This window comes from Leptonychotes weddellii, chromosome 16 (genome assembly GCF_054177405.1).
Source record: "Leptonychotes weddellii isolate Sample4059 chromosome 16, ASM5417740v2, whole genome shotgun sequence".
Taxonomy (NCBI): domain Eukaryota; kingdom Metazoa; phylum Chordata; class Mammalia; order Carnivora; family Phocidae; genus Leptonychotes; species Leptonychotes weddellii.
This window is the reverse complement of record NC_138384.1, coordinates 15,076,569-15,099,454: the sequence shown is the minus strand read 5'-3', so window position 1 is coordinate 15,099,454 and position 22,886 is coordinate 15,076,569. Positions and strand designations below refer to the sequence as shown.

General features: G+C 43.7%; 1 protein-coding gene across 2 annotated transcripts in view; it reads left to right on the top strand.

The window, feature by feature from the left end:
- WWP2 (WW domain containing E3 ubiquitin protein ligase 2) overlaps nt 1–22,886 on the top strand; it is a 135,306-nt gene that overhangs the window by 49,613 nt on the left and 62,807 nt on the right. The window contains exons 1-3 of one of the 2 annotated variants that reach the window (XM_081806419.1): nt 2,970–3,052; nt 3,142–3,279; nt 5,101–5,197. In XM_081806419.1, coding sequence (XP_081662545.1) covers nt 3,001–3,052; nt 3,142–3,279; nt 5,101–5,197 — 287 coding nt within the window. In that variant the 5' untranslated portion in view covers nt 2,970–3,000. Of the gene's footprint in view, nt 1–2,969; nt 3,053–3,141; nt 3,280–5,100; nt 5,198–22,886 lie in introns of those variants that run through there. The other variant, XM_081806418.1, reaches the window with a different exon arrangement.

Genomic DNA, 22,886 nt, shown 5'->3' with positions numbered 1-22,886 from the left:
AGCCGAAGGCAGACGCTTAACCGGCTGAGCCACCCAAGCGCCCCTTTGCCCCACTTTTTTAAGAAAAGAAATGTATTTAGTGACATTGTTTTTTTAAAGAGCCCAGGACAGTTACTGTATAGATGTCCTGTATTCTGGATTTGTCTGATTGCTTCCTCATGGTATTGTTGAATTTGTTTCTCTGTCCCCTTATTTCATGTAATAAATCGGAAAGGAGATTTAGCGGCTTAATTGGATTCAGGCTCAATGCTTTTAGGAAGAAGACTTTAAAAGTGATGTGCGTACTTCATGCTGCATCACATCAGGAAGTGTGTGTGTGTCAGGTTGTCTCGCTCTTAGGAATACTTCGTTTGACCACTTGGTTATGACAGTGATGGTCAGAGGTCTCTCTGACTCTCTCTTTTTTTAGTAAATGGAACAATGGAGGAATTATGGTCTCAAAAGTTTTGTTTAAAGATGAAAGATGTCGCCCCTCTCTGGCTTTTTTTGAAGGTAAAATATATCTCAAGGTATTGCAAGGTAACTTCTGAGCCTATAAGTATATAATGACTCTATTGGATGTGATTAAGGGGTAGAGAGAAGAACTAAGTTAGAACCTTGAGATGAGACCATGTAGAGAAAAATTCAAGTTATGCGTATGGCTTCTGTCAGAGGACCACAGCAGTGTGACCGTCAGGAGTTTGAAATAAGCAACAAGGTTGCGGGGACTCCCCTACCTTCCTCTTGAACATTATCTTCCCTCCAGAAAGTAGGGAAAGCCATGCCCACACTCCATTTGTAAAATAATGGCCTTTGAGACACCAAGAAAGGAATCAAGGAATCCTTCTGGAATGCTCATCCCAGCACATTTCTGAGTTCAGAAGGCAGGGCATCTTTAGGAAGTGTCCTGGAAACAAGATGAAAAGATGATTTGTCCTTGGGATGGTTAGGTAGCTCACCTTGGAAGACGTTTTGGAGTTTGTTGCTGCAACCCAGAAAAGGCTCCAAAAGGTCAAGAGAAGTGCCTGTTTGCAATGAACAAATTCGACTAAGAGAAATCAGGACTTTGCAGCCTAAAAACAGGAAAGTCAACAGGGAGATAATAAAAATGACAAGTTATTAAGAGCCCCCTGGGGGCTGCTTCATTCTTTACAAGTGCCCCCTGGAAAATGTATTCTTTTTTAAAAGATTTTATTTATTTATTTGAGACAGAGAGAATGAGAGAGAGCATGAGAGGGAGGAGGGTCAGAGGGAGAAGCAGACTCCCTGCCGAGCAGGGAGCTGGAAAATGTATTCTTATTGCTCCTGTTTTCCATGTGGGGAGACTGAGGCTCATGTTAAGTAATTTGCATAATGCTGTAGCTACTAAGTAGTAGAACTGAGATTTGAACCCAGTCTGCCTGGCTGGGAGGTGCCCATCCTGAACCTCTGTGCTGTACTACCTGCTGGGGACTTAGGCCCTGGATTTCCGCATAATACAGTAGGGAGACACCCCTTGACTTCTCTTTTAAACAATAATAATAAATACTTATTATCTCCTGGTTTTCAGTGGGTCAGGATTTGTGACTGGCTTAGCTGGGAATCTCTCATGAGGTTGTAGTCCATACAGTGGCTGGACCACAGTCATCTGAAGGCTAGACTGGGGCTGGAGGCTCTCCTTCGTAGGTGGCTCATTTGCATGGCTGACAAGGGGGTGGTCAAAGGGCCTCAGTTCTTTCCTGACTACTAGGCTTTTGAAGGAACTCACCTTCAGATTACAAGTATTACTTTATAGAGATGTTTGGAACTCACCAAGCCCCTGAGTGAAACTGACTGAAAATAGCAACAGACTCCAAAGGATTTGGAGAGAGCCATTACGGGCAAGAGAGAGCAAGGGAAGGTAGAGATGCTTAGGAGAACTTGAACACCTAAAGGGTAACTGGTTTCCACATTATTACAGTAGATCCTTGAATTGATCCAGACTTTTCCTTAGTTCTTAAAGGACTGTGTCTGTATCTTATATTTGGGGCTGGCTTTTTTAGTTGGGGGAGGTTGTTTCTAGAAAGTACTTTCGCATATGCTGCCTCGTTCTAGAAAACCAGTGAGATAACTTATAATAATACAGTAGCAACTAAGAGATAGAATTAAGCGGTGGTTTGATGGGTGGTGGGTGGGGAGGGAGGTTGGAACATGTGGCTCTCTCCTAGCCTGGCTCTGTACGGTGTGGGAAGACATGGAAGAGCCGTGTGCTGTTTGGAAATCCTCATAAACACTGCTCTCTCGGTCATTACCGAATGACCCTGGACTGGAGGTTTTAGCTCCTGAACATTAACTGGGTGGAAGCTGTTCCGTGTGGCCAGGCTTGGTGGTGAGGGTTGGGGGGGCGTGTGTGCAGCATTTTCCAGCCCACAGAGGGCTTGGGGCTTCTGCCTCGTGTCAGTTTGTTCTGTTTTTCTGCTGTGGTTTCCTGAGTCTTCTTGCTCGCCCACAGGACTGACTGCCTGGTGTTCTAGGGGCCAGGCCACTCCGAGGTGCCTTCTTAACTCCGTCGCAGAGCCCCTCGTCGACTGCTTTCTCCTCAGGGAGTAACCCAGTGCCATGTGACTATTGTGGGGATGACTTACCTTTGCTGAACTTTTATTGCTTAAAAATTTTACCTTATTTCAAAGTGAAACATCTTCAGAAGTGAAAATTAAAAACAGTTTATTTTTAAATACAGATAATCTGAGAAGAAGCCCCTGTAATCCTTCATCTAGAGATGACTCCTGATGACATTTCCTCAGGGTCTCCTGACCTGTTTCTCTTCTTTTTTGCCACCACTCTTTATATGGGTGGGGCGGAATGCTGCTCCTCACTGCTTCCTCTATATGCCATCAAATATCTCTGGGGTTTTCTCACAGTCCTGCAAGTATAAGCAAACAAATCAGTCATGTAGAAATTATAAAGATATAACATGTTTTGAAAAACAAGAATGCAGCCTTTCCCCCCAGTCTAATACAGCAGTGATGACAGTTAGACCTGTTCCTTCCCATTCTTCCTTCCATGCCACAAGACAGATGCGAAGCGGCAGAAAAATGTTGGCAAGGATGCCAGAGTAGGTTAAGTGAGGGCTGATAACTCGCAGAATCTTAACTTGGGGTGCATTTGCTTTAGTGCATCCCTGTTGCTTTTCTTGTTCAACAGTGGAGAACACGCAGCTGACCCTGAACCTGCAGACGGAGAACAAAGGCGGCGTTGTGTCGGGCGGTGAGCTGACAATTTTCCTGGACGGGCCAACTGTTGATCTGGGAAGCGTGCCTAATGGCAGCGCAGTGACAGACGGTGAGTGCCGCCCTGCTTGCTCCCTGGGGCTCTGCCGGGATGGGGTGGGGCAGGGCTGGGGTGGGGGAGGTGCCCGGGGCTTGATTCTCGACCAGGTACCTGGGTTTGGGTCCCACTCAGCAAGCCCTGGCCCGTAGCTAGCCCTGATTCCTCTTAGCAGTCTTAGCATGATCAAAACTGTGACACGATTTTTTAAGGACAGCTTTCTGATAAAGGACCAAAATAAACGTCAAGTCTTTATACGAGTGTTGTTGTTTTGCTTTGAGAGCAGAGAAAATATCTTTTCATCCCACATGGACTCTGGAAAATAAAATGTCTTTATTAAATGTTACTTAGGCCCATTTTTCCTCCCAATACAGTTACACTTCCTGGGGAACTTGAAGGTGTCTTTTATATGACGGTATTGGTTGGGAAAGGGGACTGTGTGTCTTAGAGATTCACACTAGCAAAATACAGACAGAAGCAGGGAAAGTGGAGTATCTCCCACTCTGTCCTGAATGAGGGCAGTTTGTTTCTTTTGATCTAGTTTGAAATTAGTCACCTTTGGATCTAGCAGCAAATTATTTCATGAAGTCTGAGGTCTGAGATGGGTTGGGTTTCTCCATAATTTTTCTCATTGAATGTGAGGTAACTATGGCACTTTCCAGGCCCCAGACAGGCTTTCTGTAGCTTCAAGGGAGTGAAATTTGAATTCTGATTTAAGGGCAGTTGGGTAGAATCTCAGTGATTGGATGGGGCTTGACTTGAGAATCCTCCCTGGATGGAGTGGTGCTTCGGGTACTTTTGGTGTATGGAGAAAACATGCATTATTCACTCATTCTGCACGTATATCCATAATTGAGCACCTGGTATATACTAGATCTTGGACCAAGTGCTAGCCAGATGGCAGGGGCAAAATTCATATGGTCTCTACTCCTAGGAGCTCATGATTTAATTGGTGGGGGCAGGGATGTTAGACATGAAACAAATAAATGAAGAAATAATTATGTAATTATAATCATGACAAAAGGTATGAAGGAAAAGTACTGGGTGATATGAGATTCTCATACTTTAGGGGGATCTCACTTAAATTGGGGGCCAGCGAAGGTCTCTTCGAGGAAGTGAGATCCACCGGAGCTGAAGAGTTTAGATAGGCCAAGATGGAAGTGTGGGAATGGGGTAGCTGAGTAAGAGGTAGAAGGGTCCCCTGTGCAAAGGCCCTGAGGTGGGAGTGAGCTTGGCCTGCAGTAGAAACAGGTGGTCAGGGTGGCTGGACTGGGGAGAGCAAGAAGAAGAGTGGTGGCAGGTGAGACCATAAGGGCAGGTTGGCTCAGATCACCATAGCCTCAAAGACCTTGGTGAGGAGTTTGGACCTCATCCTAAGAAGCAGAAAGCTCTTGAGGGGTTTTGAGCAGAAGAGTGTCGTGATTTGATTTGAATTGAATCGGCTTTGGCTTTTAAAAGCTTTCTGGTTGCGATATGGACAAATGCCCCCATTGCTTGCCCCTACTTTGCGTGGTCAACATCTGTTCTGTGTCTCACGTGGTGCAGCTGAAGTTTATTTAATGCACAAGGCAAGTTGCTTGTAAGTGCCTTAGATGTTCTTGAAGGTCTCGGAGAAGAACAGCTGTTTCCCAGGCTTGAGCGCCTCTGTTCTGGAACCCCGCTTGAATCTCGTCTGGCTATCCCTATTCCCTGTTCTTGCTGGAGGCCGCAGCTTGCTAGCAAGCTGTGGTGGGTCACTTGAATGCACGGACTGAACTTCGTTCCTGAGCCACATCTCAAACAAGGGTTGAGCTTCTCAATGTTTCTGTCTTTTCTTGTGATGGGTCCCCTATTTAGGATCTCAGCCACCTTCAAGAGAATCCAGCGGGACAGCTGTTGCTCCAGAGAACCGACACCAGCCCCCCAGCACAAACTGCTTTGGTGGGAGATCTCGGTAAGACAACCTCTGCCCCCTTGTGGATGAGCAGGAGCTAGGAGGGTGCTCAGAGCTATTGAAAACATGTTGGGAGGTGGCGAGGAACAATTTATGTTAGAAACTGTTGGAAATTTCCAACTGACTCACTATGTTAAGGAGGTCCAGAGGGGAGTACAGAATTTGGGATATTCAGAAGGGTCAGGGGTTCCTTGTCAGAGATTGGGACTGGCTAAGATGGTTATTTGGATAAGAGGGATTGTTGAACAGAACGTAACTGGTGTTTTATGTTATGGGGGCAGCAACCAGAGTTATCCTTTTAGGATACACACAGAAATGCTTAGAGCAATGGTTCTTTGTATGTGAGATTTTCTGTCTGTGCATTTTTGTTTCTGGAGGTGATCCATGATTCCCTTTGGAGTACTGATTAAGACCTCCTGCACTTGGAGTCTGAGTTATATTATACTTATTATACCTATCAGGAATGACTTAATTTTATTTATTGATATACCCATCTTACATCTGGGTTAACAGTGCAAATTCATTTCCAAGCCACCTGAATTCCCAGGTATATTAGAGAATTGGGGAGGAGGGAGTTGGGGACTTCTAAAAATTATTTACTTTTTTATTTTATTATTTATCACTGTGTACAAAATCTCCAGACATTTTAAGGAAATTTTAGGGAAAAGAATCTTATGAGTATAGTTTGTAAATCGTTACTATCTGCGGAGAGTAAGTGAAAAAACTAGTAAAAATCTTCCTGAACATATCCCAGGGAGTGGGAATAATGCTTTGAGAAACACAGTATGATTTCAGCCGATACCCACAGCATCTTGAATGATCCCTGTAATGACAGCTGTCAGCCTCTCTGGATTTGGTGGTTTTGAGGGTTTGCCAGGCAGGTGTCAGGAGCAAGAGAGGATCGCATGTTTGGATCTTTTGTGTGTAGCGTCAGTAGAAGCCAAGGTGCCATTTCCCTTTTCTCTTTTCTCTAAGCCTCTGTAGAGGGTTGCCTCACACCCTGAAGACCATTCACTCTTTTCCTTGACTTGCTAGATGAGTTATAACTTGGGATAAATAGTCGAGTCTCACAGGGTAAGGACCAATGAAATAATTGGCAAATTTTGTGTCAACAGAGGCATGAGGGGCACCCAGAGCTAGAGAAAACAGAATCTCTTTGGTGGTGAGTAGCTGGTGGAGAAGAACACCTCAGCATTTCACTCTCTGGGAATGATGCCTTCTTAGCTTTGGCACTAGCAGCTGCCATCTTGGTCTTCGAGCTGACTTGGAAAGTTTGTGTCATATGCAACTGATGTCACTTATTTGGGGGTTGGAAGGCAGAGTCCAGTTCTTAATACCTTTGGAATTAAGTTCTTGACCTACTTATTGCTCTCTGAAGTTCTCTAGTGAATAGATCTTGAAACTCACGTGTCCCAGGAGCCCTTCTTTGTTGTTGTTTGTATTGAGGATTGTTGTCTTGTAAAGCAGCAACCAGACTTCAACAGAAAATTGGATGCATCTTTGCCCATAACCCATGGTAGACATTCGATGCTAGTCAACTATTGGTGGGCAGAGTGCCCTCCAAGTAGTTTGATCAGTGTAGGAGTCCTCCCTGGTCTGCTTAGCTCCTGTAGCATTTTCCACGCATGGCCGCTGAGTTTTCACAGGCCTCTGCCATCTAAGTATTTATTTATTTATTTATTTATTTAAGATTTTATTTATTTATTTGACAGAGAGACACAGTGAGAGAGGGAACACAAGCAGGGGGAGTGGGAGAGGGAGAAGCAGGCTTCCTGCTGAGCAGGGAGTCCGATGCGGGGCTCGATCCCAGGATCCTGGGATCATGACCTGAGCCGAAGGCAGACGCTTAACGACTGAGCTACCCAGGTGCCCCTAAGTATTTATTCTTTTTTCGCATGGAGCCTGCTGACATTCAGTAGCAAACACTTTTGAAAGGATCACCTGAAGGCAGTGTCTTCTTTGTCCCTAAGAACTCCTTTTCCCCGCTGCTGCACTGAAGATCAGGTGGTAGCAGGGTAGTTGACTGGATCAGGGTACGGGGCTTTACAAGCAGAAAAAGTAGATTGAATCCTGGCCTCTCATTTACTTGCTCTGTGATACTGCACAAGTTACTAAACCTCTCGGCACCTCAGTGTTTTTCAAATACAAAATGGGGATATCACCTGCCTCACAAGGACATTGTTGGGATTAACTGAGATGAGCTCTGTCAGCCTTGCACCCTGGGAGTGCTCAGGGATAGTGGCAGGGGGTGCCTTTGCTCTGGAGACTCTCCGTGGTACCCCCTTCCTCACCTGCAAACCTGGGAAGTGTGGCCTGGCTGATGTTTTTGCATCAAGGTCTGTAATTAGCAGGGTGATGAATCAAGCCTTCAGGATTCAAGGACAATCCTCTGCTGTCCTAGGTTTCCTGGGGTAGAGGATGGGCTTCTGCCTGCTTTCTCCTAGACTAAATATTTAGCCTTTGCTATGTGAGGGGTAGGTTTTTCTTGGACTTGGGTGCTATTCACCATGATCAAAGATGCTCTGACATGTCCAGGAAGGTGAAGATTGCCATGTCAAACAGCCTTTTACTCTCCTTTCCCCTGCTTTATTAAGTTATCAAACTGGAACCATGTAAGGGTTTTATTTAGGGGTTCATCTACCCAAGGTCGTCCAGTAAAGGGACCATTTGCTTGCAGAATAAGACCACCAAGCTCTGTCTTTCAGTGGGATCGTGCCCACTCTTTAAGAATAATTGTGTGAAACATCCCTAGTTATTTTATTATGTGGCATAAATTGATTTATAGACACACCATATTAGTATGCAGTCAGTGGGTCTGGTTGAGTAAAGAAAATATAAATTGTTGTATTGTCTTACAATGAAATACCATCCCATAGTAAAAATGGGTGAATGATAGTTGCATTGATATGGTGGAATCTCAGAAACATAATGTTGAACAAGAGAAGCAGGCCACGGGGGGTGGGTGGGGGAACACAGTATGATGTAACTTATATAAAGTTGAAAAATGTCAAAATAAACCATATATATTTTTTATGGATTCCTCCATAAGTAGTAAAACCATAAAAAATGGAAGGGAATAAGTAACCCTGAGTTCAACAGAGTGGTTCTCATTGTGGGGCTGAAGGTAGGTAAAACAAGGAAAAAGCACACAGAAATTTCCCAGCACTGTGAATGTGGGGGGTGGGTCCTCGAGTGTTCATCTTACTCGTCTTCTTTGAACCGAATATATCTTTAATATATTCTTTGGTTTGCATGATATATTTCACAATAAAGAAGGAAGAAGTGTCCTCTATCAACCTGAGAAAACCGAACAGCGATGGTATTAGGTTGGAGAGACTGTCATTTGCTATTGAGGCAGACAGATGTCAGAACTTAGGATTTCTCCAGGCTTGATAACAACCACTTATTTCCCTTCTTCCCCATTGATTGATTTATGTAGCGGTAGCCAGTGATTCAAAGTCAGTGCTCCACATTGGCCTCATAGGTCGTGCTCCTGTCACTTCGAAACCTCAGGCTTGAGAATTTAGTTTGGGAGTTGGGGCAACAGGTTCCAGATGAAAGCCGATCACTGCCAGATAATTTGTCTGAACAGCACTAGTCTTGGTGGCCTGAGAGGCCTGGCCTGACCCTGTTTGGCATTTGACTGGAGTGGGCGTGATTACGTGGGCCCCCCTGGATTCTGTCAGCGTGTCATCCTGCCCGGCGTCCTCAGCCAGTGTTCCTTCTTCCAGCGCAGTGGTGGAGAGTGCCTGGTGTGTGATGGAGCCCCCTGGGAGAGCACTTGCTCGTTGGCACAGGGAGTACCTACCACACCCTTTAATAATCCCCCAGTGTTTAGTTTATTTGGCTGGACTGAAGGCTGGCTTCGGGAACGGTGCCTCAGTCAGTTCAGGTTTTGCAGATCTGATATGTGCCTGGACTCCCATGTGCACAGTGCACACGGCTTGCGGGGAGCATGGCCTCCCCTTTCCACAGCCAGTTCACAGCCTTCATGATAATGAGATCTGTATGAAACAGGCAAATAGGGGCGCCTGGGTGGCCCAGTCATTAAGCGTCTGCCTTCAGCTCGGGTCATGATCCCAGGGTCCTGGGATCGAGCCCCGCATCGGGCTCCCTGTTCAGCGGGAAGCCTGCTTCTCCCTCTTCTACTCCCCCTGCTCGTGTTCCCTCTCTTGCTGTCGCTCTCTCTGGGTCAAATAAATAAAATCTTAAAAAAAAAAAAAAGAAAAGAAACAGGCAAATAAAACTATGAGCGTTCCGGGCAGTTCAGAGAGAGAAGAAATCTGTGGGTGCAGAGGGAAAGACCGAGGAGAGAGTGGAGTGGGAGTTTGCAGAGAGACCGTTGTCCCTTGTGCGAGGGTTCAGTACAGTAGCTCAGGAACTGACTAGTGGAGGGAGTGAGCGGTGAATGAGAGAAACCCCCAGTGGGGCGTCCGTGGAGGGAAAGGACCCGGCAGAGGGGATCCGCACGGTACTGCTAGCTGTCTTCAGAGGTACTGTTCGGTTAGAAATGGGTGTGAAATTCGAGCCTGGAGAGTAGGAAGTCAGGGTGTCTGAGTCCCTCTGTACTTCACTGATGCCCCGACACCTGTGAGGTTTTTTTTTTTCCCTCCCCAGCCGTTCTGTGAAATCGGGGTGAGAAGGGGAAACCAGCTCACAGCTGAAACCCTCAGGGCTGTCGGCGAGCCATGCTGCTCCTCCAAGCACAGCCTGAGATGCCTTCTGACTTGACCAACTAGCTCCTCAGTCGAGAATCCCCGTAGATTTTCCACAGTTCTATAGGGAACTGGGGAGACAAAAAGGGAAGAAGGCATTGAATTTTTTCATTAATGGGCCTGAAGACTGAAAGTGGTCCTGTTGAAGAAACTGTAAGGAGCTTAAGCAATTAATTTTCCTTTGTCGTGTGTGTATGCGTTTGTTTTGTGGAAGTGTAGATGTGAACGTGCAGGGATGTATGTGCCTCTTTGTGTTTGGTGTGAGGGGATGGAGGCCTGGAATTTGCCCACGTCCATCGTCAGCTGAGAGTACCGGCCAGTGTTGGGCAGACCCCGTGTTTTAACACGCTCCCCTGTGATTCCGTTTTTTTTTTTTTTTTTTAATATTTTTATTTATTTATTTGACAGAGACACAGCGAGAGAGGGAACACAAGCAGGGGGAGTAGGAGAGGGAGAAGCAGGCTTCCCGCAGAGCAGGGAGCCCGATGTGGGGCTCGATCCCAGGACCCTGGGATCATGAGCTGAGCTGAAGGCAGCCGCTTAACTGACTGAGCCACCCAGGTGACCCCCCCCTTTTTTTTTTTTTTAAGATTTTATTTATTTATTTGACAGAGAGAGACATAGAGAGCACAGCAGGGGGAGTGAGAGAGGGAGAAGCAGGCTTCCCGCTGAGCAGGGAGCCCGATGTGGGGCTCGATCCCAGGACCCTGGGACCATGACCTGAGCCGAAGGCAGATGCTTAACGACTGAGCCACCCAGGCACCTCTCCCCTGTGATCCCTTTACATGTAAAAGTTTCAAAACCTCTTATGATAGAGTTTTCATCCACCCTCCTTTCTTCTTTCCTTTTTGTCCTGCTTTGATAAAAGCATATGAAATTTATTGACTCTCTTGCCTTGGCATTAATGACCTCTGAAGATTTAAAAGAGTAAAGTCTGGGGGACTTACAAAGCCCCAAGGTCTCTGGTGAGCTCTAAATAGCTCATCAGCTGTGTCTGCAGACAGCCTAGCCCAGAAAGGAAAGAAAAATAAACTCCACGGGGCGTGAGTCTGCTGGGAACACTGCTGGGAGTCCTGGGAGGGCCAAGGGGTTTGGGAAGCAAAGCTAATGGGGACAGGGGCGGACAGGACAGGAGTTGAGCCTTTGGGCACTGGGCCATTTTCTCAGTCATTGTTGGCCTCTCCTGCAGTTGAGATGACTAAAGGCTACTTGACTGGAAACTGTAGTTATTTAGAGATGTCACCCTGTCAGCATGAAACGCAATTGAACACCTTTACGGTTTTCATTCAAGCCTCCCACCCAACAGCTTCTCCTTCAAATCTGGGCAGAGCCTCAGGATTGCTGAGGAAGAGAACCGGAGTAAGAAGAGGAAGAAGCGTAATTCATTTATTCCTTTAGGAATAACTAAGACTCAGTCCCTTCTTACAATGGACTCTTTCCTGAGTAGTTGGTTTATTTGGGGGAGGATTGAGACTGTGGACAGGAGCCTCACTGTGTTGTCAAAGCAAGGCATCGAAAAGTAATCATGGAGGGGCGCCTGGGTGGCTCAGTCGTTAAGCGTCTGCCTTCGGCTCAGGTCATGATCCCAGGGTCCTGGGACTGAGCCCCGCATTGGGCTCCCTGCTCAGCGGGAAGCCTGCTTCTCCCTCTCCCACTCCCTCTGCTTGTGTTCCCTCTCTCGCTGTGTCTCTCTGTCAAATAAATAAAAAAATCTTTAAAAAAAAAAAAAGTAATCATGGAGATTAATTACACATTCATTTATAATTAATTTATTAATTTTGCACTACTTAAATCCTGCACTGTACATTATTATACACTTATCTCTTCAGCTCTGTGCATTTTGTAAGTATTTATTGGGCATTTCTTGTCTGTGAGCCTAGAGAGGTGTGGTATATGCCAGAAAGCTGGTTGGGAAGTTTTCAGGAACTAGGAGAAGGTAAGGCAGATGTCTGCAATTGAAGGCAATATTCATTCCACAGACAAGACTGCCAGGCTCTGAGGTGGGTCATGGTGACAAAAAGATGGAAAGCCATGGTCCCCATCATCAAGGACTGTGGCATCTAGTAGGAGACCGATACAAAAGTGACAGTGTAGCGCGATGGACCGTGTAGCGGTGGTGAGTTCACATGCAAGAGGAAGGTAGTGGGAAGTGTTCCTGAATCCACCTGGGGGGTTTGGGGAAGACCTCCCACGTTTGAGCTGGACTTTGAAAGGAGTTTACAGACCAGTGGCATCAGGGTAAGGGAAGTCACTCCAGGAAGAGGGTACAGCATGGGCAAAGGCAAGGCAGAATAAAGAGAACCTAGCATATTTGAGGAAATACTAGTCATTTGCTAATGTCCCTATGAAAGATATTTGGGTGATAGCTATGGCAAACTGTGGTTCACAGGCCAGCTCCAGGATGCCACCTGTTTGTTTATTTTGGTTTTGGGTTTTTTTTTTTTTTTTTTAAAGAGCAGGGTTAGGTTCCCTGCAAAATTGAGCAGAAGGTACAGAGATTTCCCACAAACCTCCTGCCCCCACATATACACAGTTTCCCTTGCTATCAACATCACGCACTAGCATAGCACATTTGTTACGCAACTGATACACCATTGTCCCCCAAAGTCCGTAGTTTGCATTACAGTTCACTCTCAGTGTTGTATGTTCTGTGAGTTTTGACAAGTTTATAATGATGCTTATCCACCATTATAGTGGTGGATAAGATTAATATAGATTAGATTAGATTATTATTAGATTATATATAGATTAATTTCACTGCCCTAAAAATCCTCTGTGCCCTACCCATTCATCTTTCTCTCCCCCTTAACTCCTGCAACCACGGATTCTTTTATAGTCTCCAAAAAACTGCCTTTTCTACAATGTCATATAATTGAAACCAAAGTTCGTAGCTCAGATTGGCTTCATTTACTTAGTAATACACATTTAGGCTCCTTCATGTCTCTTTATGGCTTGAGAGCTCATTTCTTTTTTTTTTTTTTTAAAGATTTTATATATTTATTTGACAGAGAGAGACACAGCGAGAGAGGGAACACAGCAGGGGGAGTGGGAGAGGGAGAAGCAGGCTCCCTGCAGAGCAGGGAGCCCGATGCGGGACTCGATCCCAGGACCCTGGGATCATGACCTGAGCTGAAGGCAGTTGCTTAACCAACTGAGCCACCCAGGCGCCCGAGAGCTCATTTCTTTTTAGCGCTAAATAATATTCCATTGGATGTACCACAGTTTATTCATCCATTCACCTACTGAAGCACAGGCTTGATTCCTTCCAGGTTTGACAACCATGAATAAAGCTGCTATAAACATCCCTGTGCAGGTTTTTTTGCGGACATGTTTTCAACTCCTTCAGGTAAATACCAAGGAGAGTGATTGCTGGAGCATATGGTAAGAGTATGTTTTGTTTTGTAAGAAACTGCTAGGCTGTCTTCCAAAGTGGCTGCACCATTTTGCATTCCCACCAGCAAAGAATGAGAGTTCCTGTTGATCCGTATCCACACCAGCATTTGGTGTTATCAGTGTTCTAGATTTTTGCCATTCTTAAAGCTTTGTAGTAGTATCTCATTGCTGTTTTAATTTGCATTTTCCTGAGGACATACGAATGTGCAGCATCTTTTTTTTTTCTTTTCAAGTTTTTATTTAAATTCTAGTTAGTTAACATATATGGTAAAATTGGTTTCAGATACATAATTTAGTGATTCATCACTTACATACAACACCCAGAGCTGATCACAATAAATGTCCTCCTTAATACCTGTCACCCATTTAACCTATCCCCCACCCGCCCCGACCATCTCCTTCCATCAGCCCTCAGTTTGTTCTCTATCATTATGGTTTGCTTCCCTCTCTCTCTTTTTTCCCCCTTCCACTGTGTTCATCTGTTTTATTTCTTAAATTCCACATATGAGTCAAATCATACGGTATTTGTCTTTGACTTATTTCACTTAGCATAATACACTGTAGCTCCATCCACGTCATTGCAAATGGCAAGATTTCATTCTTTTTTGATGGCCGATACTCCATTTTCTATAGACACATACACACACCCATCTCCTGTATTTATTAATCAGTCAGTTGACATTTGGGCTCTTTCTATAGTTTGGCTATTGTTGAGAATGCTGCTATAAATATCGGGAACATTGGGGTGCATGTGCCCCTTCAAATCTGTATTTTTGTATCCTTTGGGTAAATACCTAGTAGTGTAATTGCTGGGTCATAAGGTAGTTCTATTTTTAACTTTTTGAGGAACCTCCATACTATTTTCCAGAGTGGCTGCACCAGTTTGCATTCCCACCAACAGTGCAAGAGGCTTCCTCTTTTGTGGAGCATCTTTTCATAGGTTTATTTGTCACCTGTGTATCTTCTTTGGTGAGGTGTCTGTTCAGGTCTTTGGCCTATTTTTTACTTGGGTGGTTTCTTTTCTGATGTTGAGTTGTAAGAGTTCTTCGTATGTTTGGGTAACAGTCCTTCATCAGATATGTCTTCTGCAAATATTTTCTCCTAGTCTGTGGCTTGTCTTAATTCTCTTGACCACCTGTTTTTGTAAATAATATTTTATTTGAATACAGCTATGCTCATTCATTTACATATTGTCTGTGGCCTCTTTTATGCTGCAATGGCAGAGTTAAGTAGTTGTGATGGAGATCAGATGGTCTGCAAAGCCTAAAATATTTGCTCTTTGGCCCTTTATAGAGTTTGCTGATCCCTGCTATAGGAGATGGTAAGAAGGCAAGACCAGTTCATAATGGGACTTTGTGCTTTACTGAGGACTTTAGATTTTATTCTTTGGAGCTAGGGAATCACTGAATTTTGAGCAAGGGCATGATGTGCTATTTTTGTGATAAATTATCCAGGAATGTATCGAATGGATAAATTTGAAGCTGTATCAGTTAGGGTTCATTGCAGGAAGCAGAAACCACTCTAGGTATTTTGAGCAGAAAGGATTTAATATGGGGAATTAGGTGTTTACAGAAGTCTTTGTATGGGCTGGAGGAACAGAAGTGTGACCTTCCCCATCCTTAGTTTCAAGGTCATAGCCTTGCATCTGCGATCCAGATGTCAGGAAACTGCACTTGCTCTTCCGGCTGCCTTCCATGTGGGAGGCTGGTGTCCACGCAGTGAAGAATGGAGTCTGCCAGAGCCCCTCCACTCATCAGCGCCTCGAGAGGAATGGTCTCTGCTTTCTTTCTGCTTTCCAAATCTCCTGCAAGAGCTTTCCCTTGGTATAATCTGCATCACTTCCAGAATTTAGCTGCAAGGGAATCTGAGAGTCTTCCATCCCCTGAGCGAGTGGACAGAATGGGGGAGACATGTGGAATAGAAGAGGGTGGGAATGTCTGCCACAGTGGAGGTTGAGATTAGAACCAGGGACTAAGAGGAGGACCATTGTAGGAACTGGTGAGATAGGAGTTGATGACTGGCCTTGGGCAGTGGCAGAATGGAGAGAAGTCAAGAGAAATACCTAGGAAAGGTATTTACAGGGAAAGGATTTACAGAGAAGCAATAAAAAGAGTATGGGTCTTGGAGAAATGACTTTTTAGTCATCGTTGCTTAGGCAGCTTGGGTCTGTGGTGATTAAAGAGCAGAACAGAACTGATGGCAGATGCTTCGGACAGGTGGGGATGGTGGGGAAGGAGGTTGCTGAAGCCAGTTTGTGGCGTAGTGTGGTGTGATGAGGTTAGACTTTTCCTTTGGGATTCTGTTGGCGCTGGATGACTCCTTTTGAGAGCACCAAGGTCTGTGGCAGTGGAGATTTGGGGTGTAGTTTAGTGACTGTCTTTACAATGGCATCCTCAGTAGCCTTGATAGAAAGACTCCTTTCAAACACTGAAACAATTCTATATTTAAGTTTTGCATTTAGATGAAAAGTTACAGAACTGAAATACAGAATTTATATAGTGTGATGCTGCATGTGTCACAGTGTTCTGAGGTTAATATGTACCTTTAACTTACTAAAAATATAGTGAGGATATTGGCTTCAGTATTCTTTGGGTCTCCCTTTCTTATTTCCTTTTATGTATTAGTTCATTTCATTCTGGCATCCAGTTCTATCATCCTGCCAAAATTATAGCCACAAAGGCCCACCTGACCTATGTGCAAGTTTAACCTTGTGGACTAGTTCTTTCTGGAAACGTACATCCTTTGCCTTGCAGAATCCCAAAGTGTTCCTCTTTTTTCTGGTGTTGTTGATCTTTATTATTTAAAAAATAAATCTGACCCATGCAAATATATATATGCATACATACATATATGTATGCATATATATACATACATACATATATCTATGCATATATATAAATACATACATACATATGACTATTTTATCTAACATTAAGATGCAGAAATAAGGGGCACCTGGGTGGCTCAGTCGTTAAGCGTCTGCCTTCGGCTCAGGTCATGATCCCAGGGTTCTGGGATCGAGCCCCACATCGGGCTCCTTGCTCAGTGGGAAGCCTATTTCTCCGTCTCCCACTCCCCCTGCTTGTGTTCCCTCTCTCGCTGTCTCTCTCTCAGTCAAAAAATAAATAAAATCTATAAAAAAAAAAAGATGCAGAAATAAATAGGCAGTCAAGAGAGGCATTGTTAAGAACATGACCTTTCAGCAAAGATTTGAAGATGAGGGCTGTCCGTGAGGTATCTGGGAAGAACAATATTTGGGCAGAGGAATGGCTTCTGCCAAGGCCTTTGGAGTTGGAGGAAGGGAAGGGAGGCCAGTCTGGTTGGTGTGGAGGGAGTGGTGGGAAAATAGGAGATGAGGGCGGCAATTGGTGGGGCCAGATCGTGTCTGTGAACTTCTGCTTTATGCGTTTCAAGATTATTTTATTGGGTCCATGCTATGAATTTGAAATATGACTTATGTGCGATTTAAACTTTTTATCTTTATCTCACTATCCTCTTTTTTTTTTTAGTGCTTTTTCTCTGAAAATTTATTTGGTCTGAATGATGAAAAGGAACAACCTACAACAACATAGATGACACTCAAAAGCATTATGCTAAGTGCAGGAAGCTAGACTTGTACACAAGGCTACATTGTCTATGAATCCATTTATATAGCATTCTGGAAAAGCAAAATTATAGGGATAGAAATCCAATCAGCAGTTTCTAGGAATTGACGGGGGTGGGTGGTGGGATTAACTGTAAAAGGGCACCAGAAATGTTTGAGGGTGATAGAAATGCTCTGTGTCTTGATTGTCGTGGTGGTAACACGATTGTGTACATTTGTTACAACTCATTAGACTGTACCCTTAAAAAGGGTGAATTTAACTCTAAATTACACCTGATTTGTAAAAATTATTTAAAAAAAATCTATTTGGTTTAACATTAGCATAGCTGTCTCAGCTTCCTTTTGTTTTGTATTTGCTTGGCATATTTTCCCCCTACCCATTTAGTTTCAACCTTTTTGCTGTTTGTATTTTAGGTAGCATTGCTTGCAATACCGTTGAACTGAATTTTTAAAGTACCAGTATGATAGCGTCTATCTTGAAACTGCCACGGGCCATTTATGTTTCTTTGAGTCTTGATATCCTTGGAGTTGTTTTCACCATCCTCTTGCCTTTTCAGTTTCTGTCTGTCCTGCCTTCTTTGTTTCCTATCTCTAGGCTGACTTTGCACTTCAAGCCTGTGTTTGCTATGCTTTTTCTTGGTCTTGATGAATTGAAGTCATCTTTGGCTTGCTGATTATTTGATAATGGAGTGTGAAATTCTGCATCCAGTGGTGTGAAAAGAACGGGAACTTATTCACTTCTCCCTGTCTGAAGATTTTGTTTGGCTTTACTTTTTAGCGCACCTAATGCATTGGGTCTACTTTGTATAGACAAATAGCCTTTGAAAGTACAATGTTTTAATGACAAAATGACAAAAATTTTTTAAAAATGAGGTTAGTGAAAACCCAGGGTAGGATGTAGTGCAAATAATTGTTATTTTGCGAAGGAGAAGGAGAGAGTAAGACCAGGTTTGTTTGTTTGTTTGTTGTTGTTGTTTTCTTTTTTTAATTTTACTTTTAAAAAAGGTTTAAGAAAGATTTATTTTAAATCACATCATTCAGTTTTGCTTTCTGCTTAGAAAAGAATGAACTGTAGACTACCGAGGAGTAACAACTTCTTCCATCTACTTTTTGGAGGGGGAGAAGGTGCAGGGGGAGTGGCGCCAAACTCTCAGCCAAATACCATGTTAAAGGCATCTGTGCATTATTCATCTTTCTGTCCTTAGCAGAGCCTAGAATAGTGCCTTGCTGCACGTAGCAGCAGCTCAATAAATACTTGTTGAGTTGAAAGAGTCTTATGTTCTTGTCCCTTATTTGCCAAAACTTTGGGGTGGGTCTTGCTACTAGTTTACATTCCTTGGCACCACTTCTCCTGAGAAGTGATGATTTCAGGGGCCCAGGGTGTAGGGGAGACTTTTTATCAGGACTGCCTTGTGCTTTCCAAGGCTTAGCCTAACCGCCAAGAGCGTGGTGGGTTCCCACTGCCTGCTCAGTCTCTCCTGTTTCATCTCTTTTTTCTTCATGACTTGTATTTCTATGTAGAACCCTTTGCGTGGACTATTCTTTTCAAATCCTTGTAACTTTTAAGGTTGACATTGGAATCAGACACAAGTTGACACATAAATATGTCTTTTTTGGAAAAAGAATGTGTAAAGTCCCTATAGCTGAACTGTACCAGAAGAGAATGTTACTTACCCATTAAGAACAGTAATACCTCACTTCTATATAGCTGAAATTTCCAAGTGATTGTTGAATCTTAGAAGTGTGTCTTATAAAGGACATCGCATCACAGAAATGCTCTCGCCCTGAGATGAGCCCTGATTGCATAGAGACGTACCACACCTGCATAAGGCCTTCTGAAATCAGAGTGAAATAGGGTGATCAGTAAGAATTTGGGCCAAGGCTAGTACCTAGCCACATGTTTGAAAGTCAGTATTGTCTTCTGTGGAAATTGACATTTATTTGTATTGAGAGGTTTTTATCAGTTTTCTATTGCTGTGTAATCAATCACCACAAACTTAGGGCTTAAAACGATAACATTTTTTAGCTCACAATTCTGTAGTGGCACAGTGTGGCTGGCTGGCTTGTCTACTCAGGGTCCCACAAGACCAAAATCAAGGTGTTGGCCAGGCTGCATTCTAATCTGGAAAGTCTAAGGGAGACTTTGCTTCAAAGCTCATTCCGCTGGTTGGTAGACTTCAGTTACTTGCGGGTGTAGGACTGAGGTCCTTGTTTCCTTACTGGCTGTTAACTGGGGCCTCTCTCAGGTCTGGTGCCCCCTTCCTTCTCATATAGGTGCCCCCCACTCCCTTGAGCTTTGAATCACTCTGATTTTCTTTTTTGCTTTCCAGTTCCGACACCTGCTAGAGAAAGCATACTGTTTTTATGTTACATAACCAGATCAGGCCTGCTTGTTTGAGCGCCCTTTCCTAAGTTCACTCATGCCACATAACATAATCAGGGGTGTGATATTTTGTCACATTTCACTGGTTTTAGGCATTAGGGTGGGGTATCCTTGGGAGGCACTTAAAATAGAAGCACTGAAAAAAATTTTTTTTTTTCATTTTAGAAATTCTGCCCACCACAGAAGGTGTCTCTCTAAATTCTCATGTTTAGTCACTTGCCTACACTTTACCTGTTAGAGTGCTTGAAAATTACAGCTAGAACAAATAAAAACCCATGCCAAATAGAACTTGTTGGATTTGGAGATTGTCTCACAATTTTAGTATCTACGTGTGGCCATGAAATGAGTCTAGTGAAATGATTTTTATTTCTAGACCCCAATATTAGAGAATGTTTTTACATGATGCTTAGAGGTGGTCTTTCTGGAAGGCAGTAGCTTGGTACTTCTCAGTTACCTCCTAGACTCTGGATTCCATCTCTTGGCATCGATTCCATTCTCTAAAGGGATGGCGGGAGATGAGGAGGTGATGAGTGACTGGACTGCAAAGAACATGGGCAGTACTAGAGATTACAGGCACAAGAGTGCTTTTGAACTTGACAGCCTACTTCTTTTATTCATTCAGCAAATATTTTTACATGCCTTCTTGTGGGGCCAGGCACATGCTGGGTGCTGGTTTATGCAAAGGTACACAGAAGAGACATGGTGCCCGCCCTCACGGACCTTATTGGAAATAGATATTGAACAAATAAACACACAAATACATAATTACAAATAGAAGTGCCATAAAGGGAAAATTAGAATGCTTTGTGAGAGAATGTAAGGGAATTTACTCTAGCCTGGGAGATGAGGGACATTCAGACCAAGATTTGGATTGGGCGTCCAGAGAAGAGTCTCCCAGGTGAGTAGATCCTCAAAGTCTCTGAATTATCCTCAGGAGCAGTTTAGAGGGATGTTCTGAGGAATGTGCAAGGAACATACTCTTTTTGGAGCTTACTTCACTCCTGCTGGATTTCTGCCTTTGTGATTTGCTGGGTCAGAACACTTAGAAATGACAGCTGAATGTACTGTGGACCCCAGTACCTCAGGACCCCATGTAGTCCTTTTTGGTCTGAGGCTGTAGCACAAGGGACGCTCAAACAAGAGATGATTTCAGTAGGAAGAAGGTGGAGACGCCCTTCTGGCTTACCCGTACAAGGTGGGGCTCCGCATCCCTTTCAGGGTCCACCCGTGCAGGTTCCTCCTGCGTGTCAGTGCAGGCTGGTGGCCCCCAACGCTCTCCACAGGAGCATCCCATGCCCCTGTAGCATCTCAGGCCAAGGAACATACCAGTCATTGACTGCTGCACCGAGCTGGGTAGAATGAGGGGTGAATACTTCCCCAGAACTTCAGCTCCCTTTCAAGTTGGGGAGGGTGTTTGAGTATTCTCTTCTATTACTCTCGACCTACAACATGGAATTAAGTTAGATGCATCAAAATGTATTGTATGTTCTCTTGTGAGTTGAATCTTTTAGTCTTCCAAAGCTGCGACTGTTGAGAGGATTGCTCTGTACTCAAGGTTGTGCAAAAGTAAATCATTTGTCGGGCGCCTGGGTGGCTCAGTCGGTAGGCATCTGCCTTTGGCTCGGGTCATGATCCCAGGGTCCTGGGATCGAGCCCTGTATCGGGCTCCCTGCTCGGCGGGAAGCCTGCTTCTCTCCCATTCCCCTTGCTTGTGTTCCCTCTCTCGCTGTGTCTCTCTCTCTGTCAAATAAATAAATAAAATCTTAAAAAAAAAAAAAAGTAAATCATTTGTCTTTCTGAAACATAGAATGGACTTGGCAGCAGTTTTATTTTTACCTTTCCTGTCATTTCTGAGGCCGGCAGCCTAGAGGTAGGGTGTGGAATGGAGCTGTAAATTACCCTTGGAATGACTAGAATGGTCTCATTTTAACTCTTAATTGTGCCTTTCTCTTTCACCTCTCCTTTTTATCCCTTTATTTATTTATTTATTGTTTTTTTTATTTCCCCTGAATCCACATTTGAATGGGGAGGAAGGATTGAACAGGGTGTAGGTGGGAGCAGGTTTGCTTATTGATGCGTCTCTGAATGGTGGAAACCATTTCTTTTCCCATCACCAATTCCCGTTTTCTTTTTTTTTTTTAGTGCTTCTATTTTAAGTGCCTTTTTTTTTTTTTTTTTTTTTTTTGCTGGTTCTGTCTTACTGGAAACTGGCCCAGCCTCACTCAGTTTGTTTCCATGCTGCTATTAAAAGACAATGCCCAGTTAAGAGGCCTCGGAGGAGGGACTGGACAGCCACCCTCTTAGGTCTAGTCATTCAGGCAAATAATTCCCTGGATTAGAGTGTGAGAAGAGTTTGAAGTTTATTGGGTGATTTTACCTTCTGCGTCATTATTGATTTGTTTCTGTAAATGGAGGAAAACTCACTGTTAGTTGTTCTACCCTGAAACTTCTCATGTGCTGAGCTCAAATACTAATGGGCCTGGATCTGAGGTCAAAGACCCTCCCTTTTGTATCCCAGGCCTCTTTTACCAAGGTAGAAAATTGTGCTTGGCACCCAGTATCCAGTCAACCAGGAATTCTCAACATTTGGGAGAAATGTGTTCCTGGGCTTTGAAGAATCCTCATGTTTATTAATACAGAGTGTTTGGAGAGTCTTGAATATCGCCTGGAGTACATTCTTATCAAGATTCTTGTTTTCTGTGTGTTTTTTTGAGCATATCCTCACACAGTAGGTTACCTGTCTTTTATTTTTTTATTGTAGGTTTTTTTTTTTATTATGTTATGTTAATCACCATACATTACATCATTTGTTTTTGATGTAGTGTTCCATGATTCATTGTTTGCATATAACACCCAGTGCTCCATTCAGTACATGCCCTCTTTAATACCTATCACTAGGCTAACCCATCCCCCCACCCCCCTCCCCTCTAGAACCCTCAGTTTGTTTTTCAAGTTACCTGTCTTTTAAAACTTTTGCTCACTTTTATTTTTTCTCATGTGATGAACTGTTTTTGCAGTGGCTGAAATATACAAATTGATTTTTAGAAATTATTAAGTTAGGTTTACTGAGGTATAATTTATATAGAGGAAAATTCACCCTTTTCCATGTACAGTTCTGTGGGTTTTGACAAAAGCATACAGTCTCGTAACCACTACCGTTTCCAAGATATACATAGTTTTATCTTCCTGAAAAGTTCCCTTGTGCCTCTTTGTGGTCATCCTCTCCTTCTACTTCCAGCCACTGGCAAACACCAATCTGTTTTCTTTCCATACAGTTTGCCTTGCTTCCTCCTAAATGTTATAAAAATGGAATGAAACACTGTAGCCTTTTGAGTCTGTCTTCTGGTTAGCATGGGGCATTTGAGATGAATCTGTGTTGTTTCATGTATTAGTAATTTCTTTGCTTTTATTTGCTGAGTACAAGTCCCTTGTATGGATGTACCACAGTTTGTCCATTCATTCACCAGTTGAAGGACTTTGGGTTGTTTACAGTTTTGGAAATTATGAATAAAGTCACTATAAACATTTGCCTACAGGTTATGGAAACTTACGTTTTCCTTTCTTTTGGGTAAATACCTAGGAGTAGGATTGCTG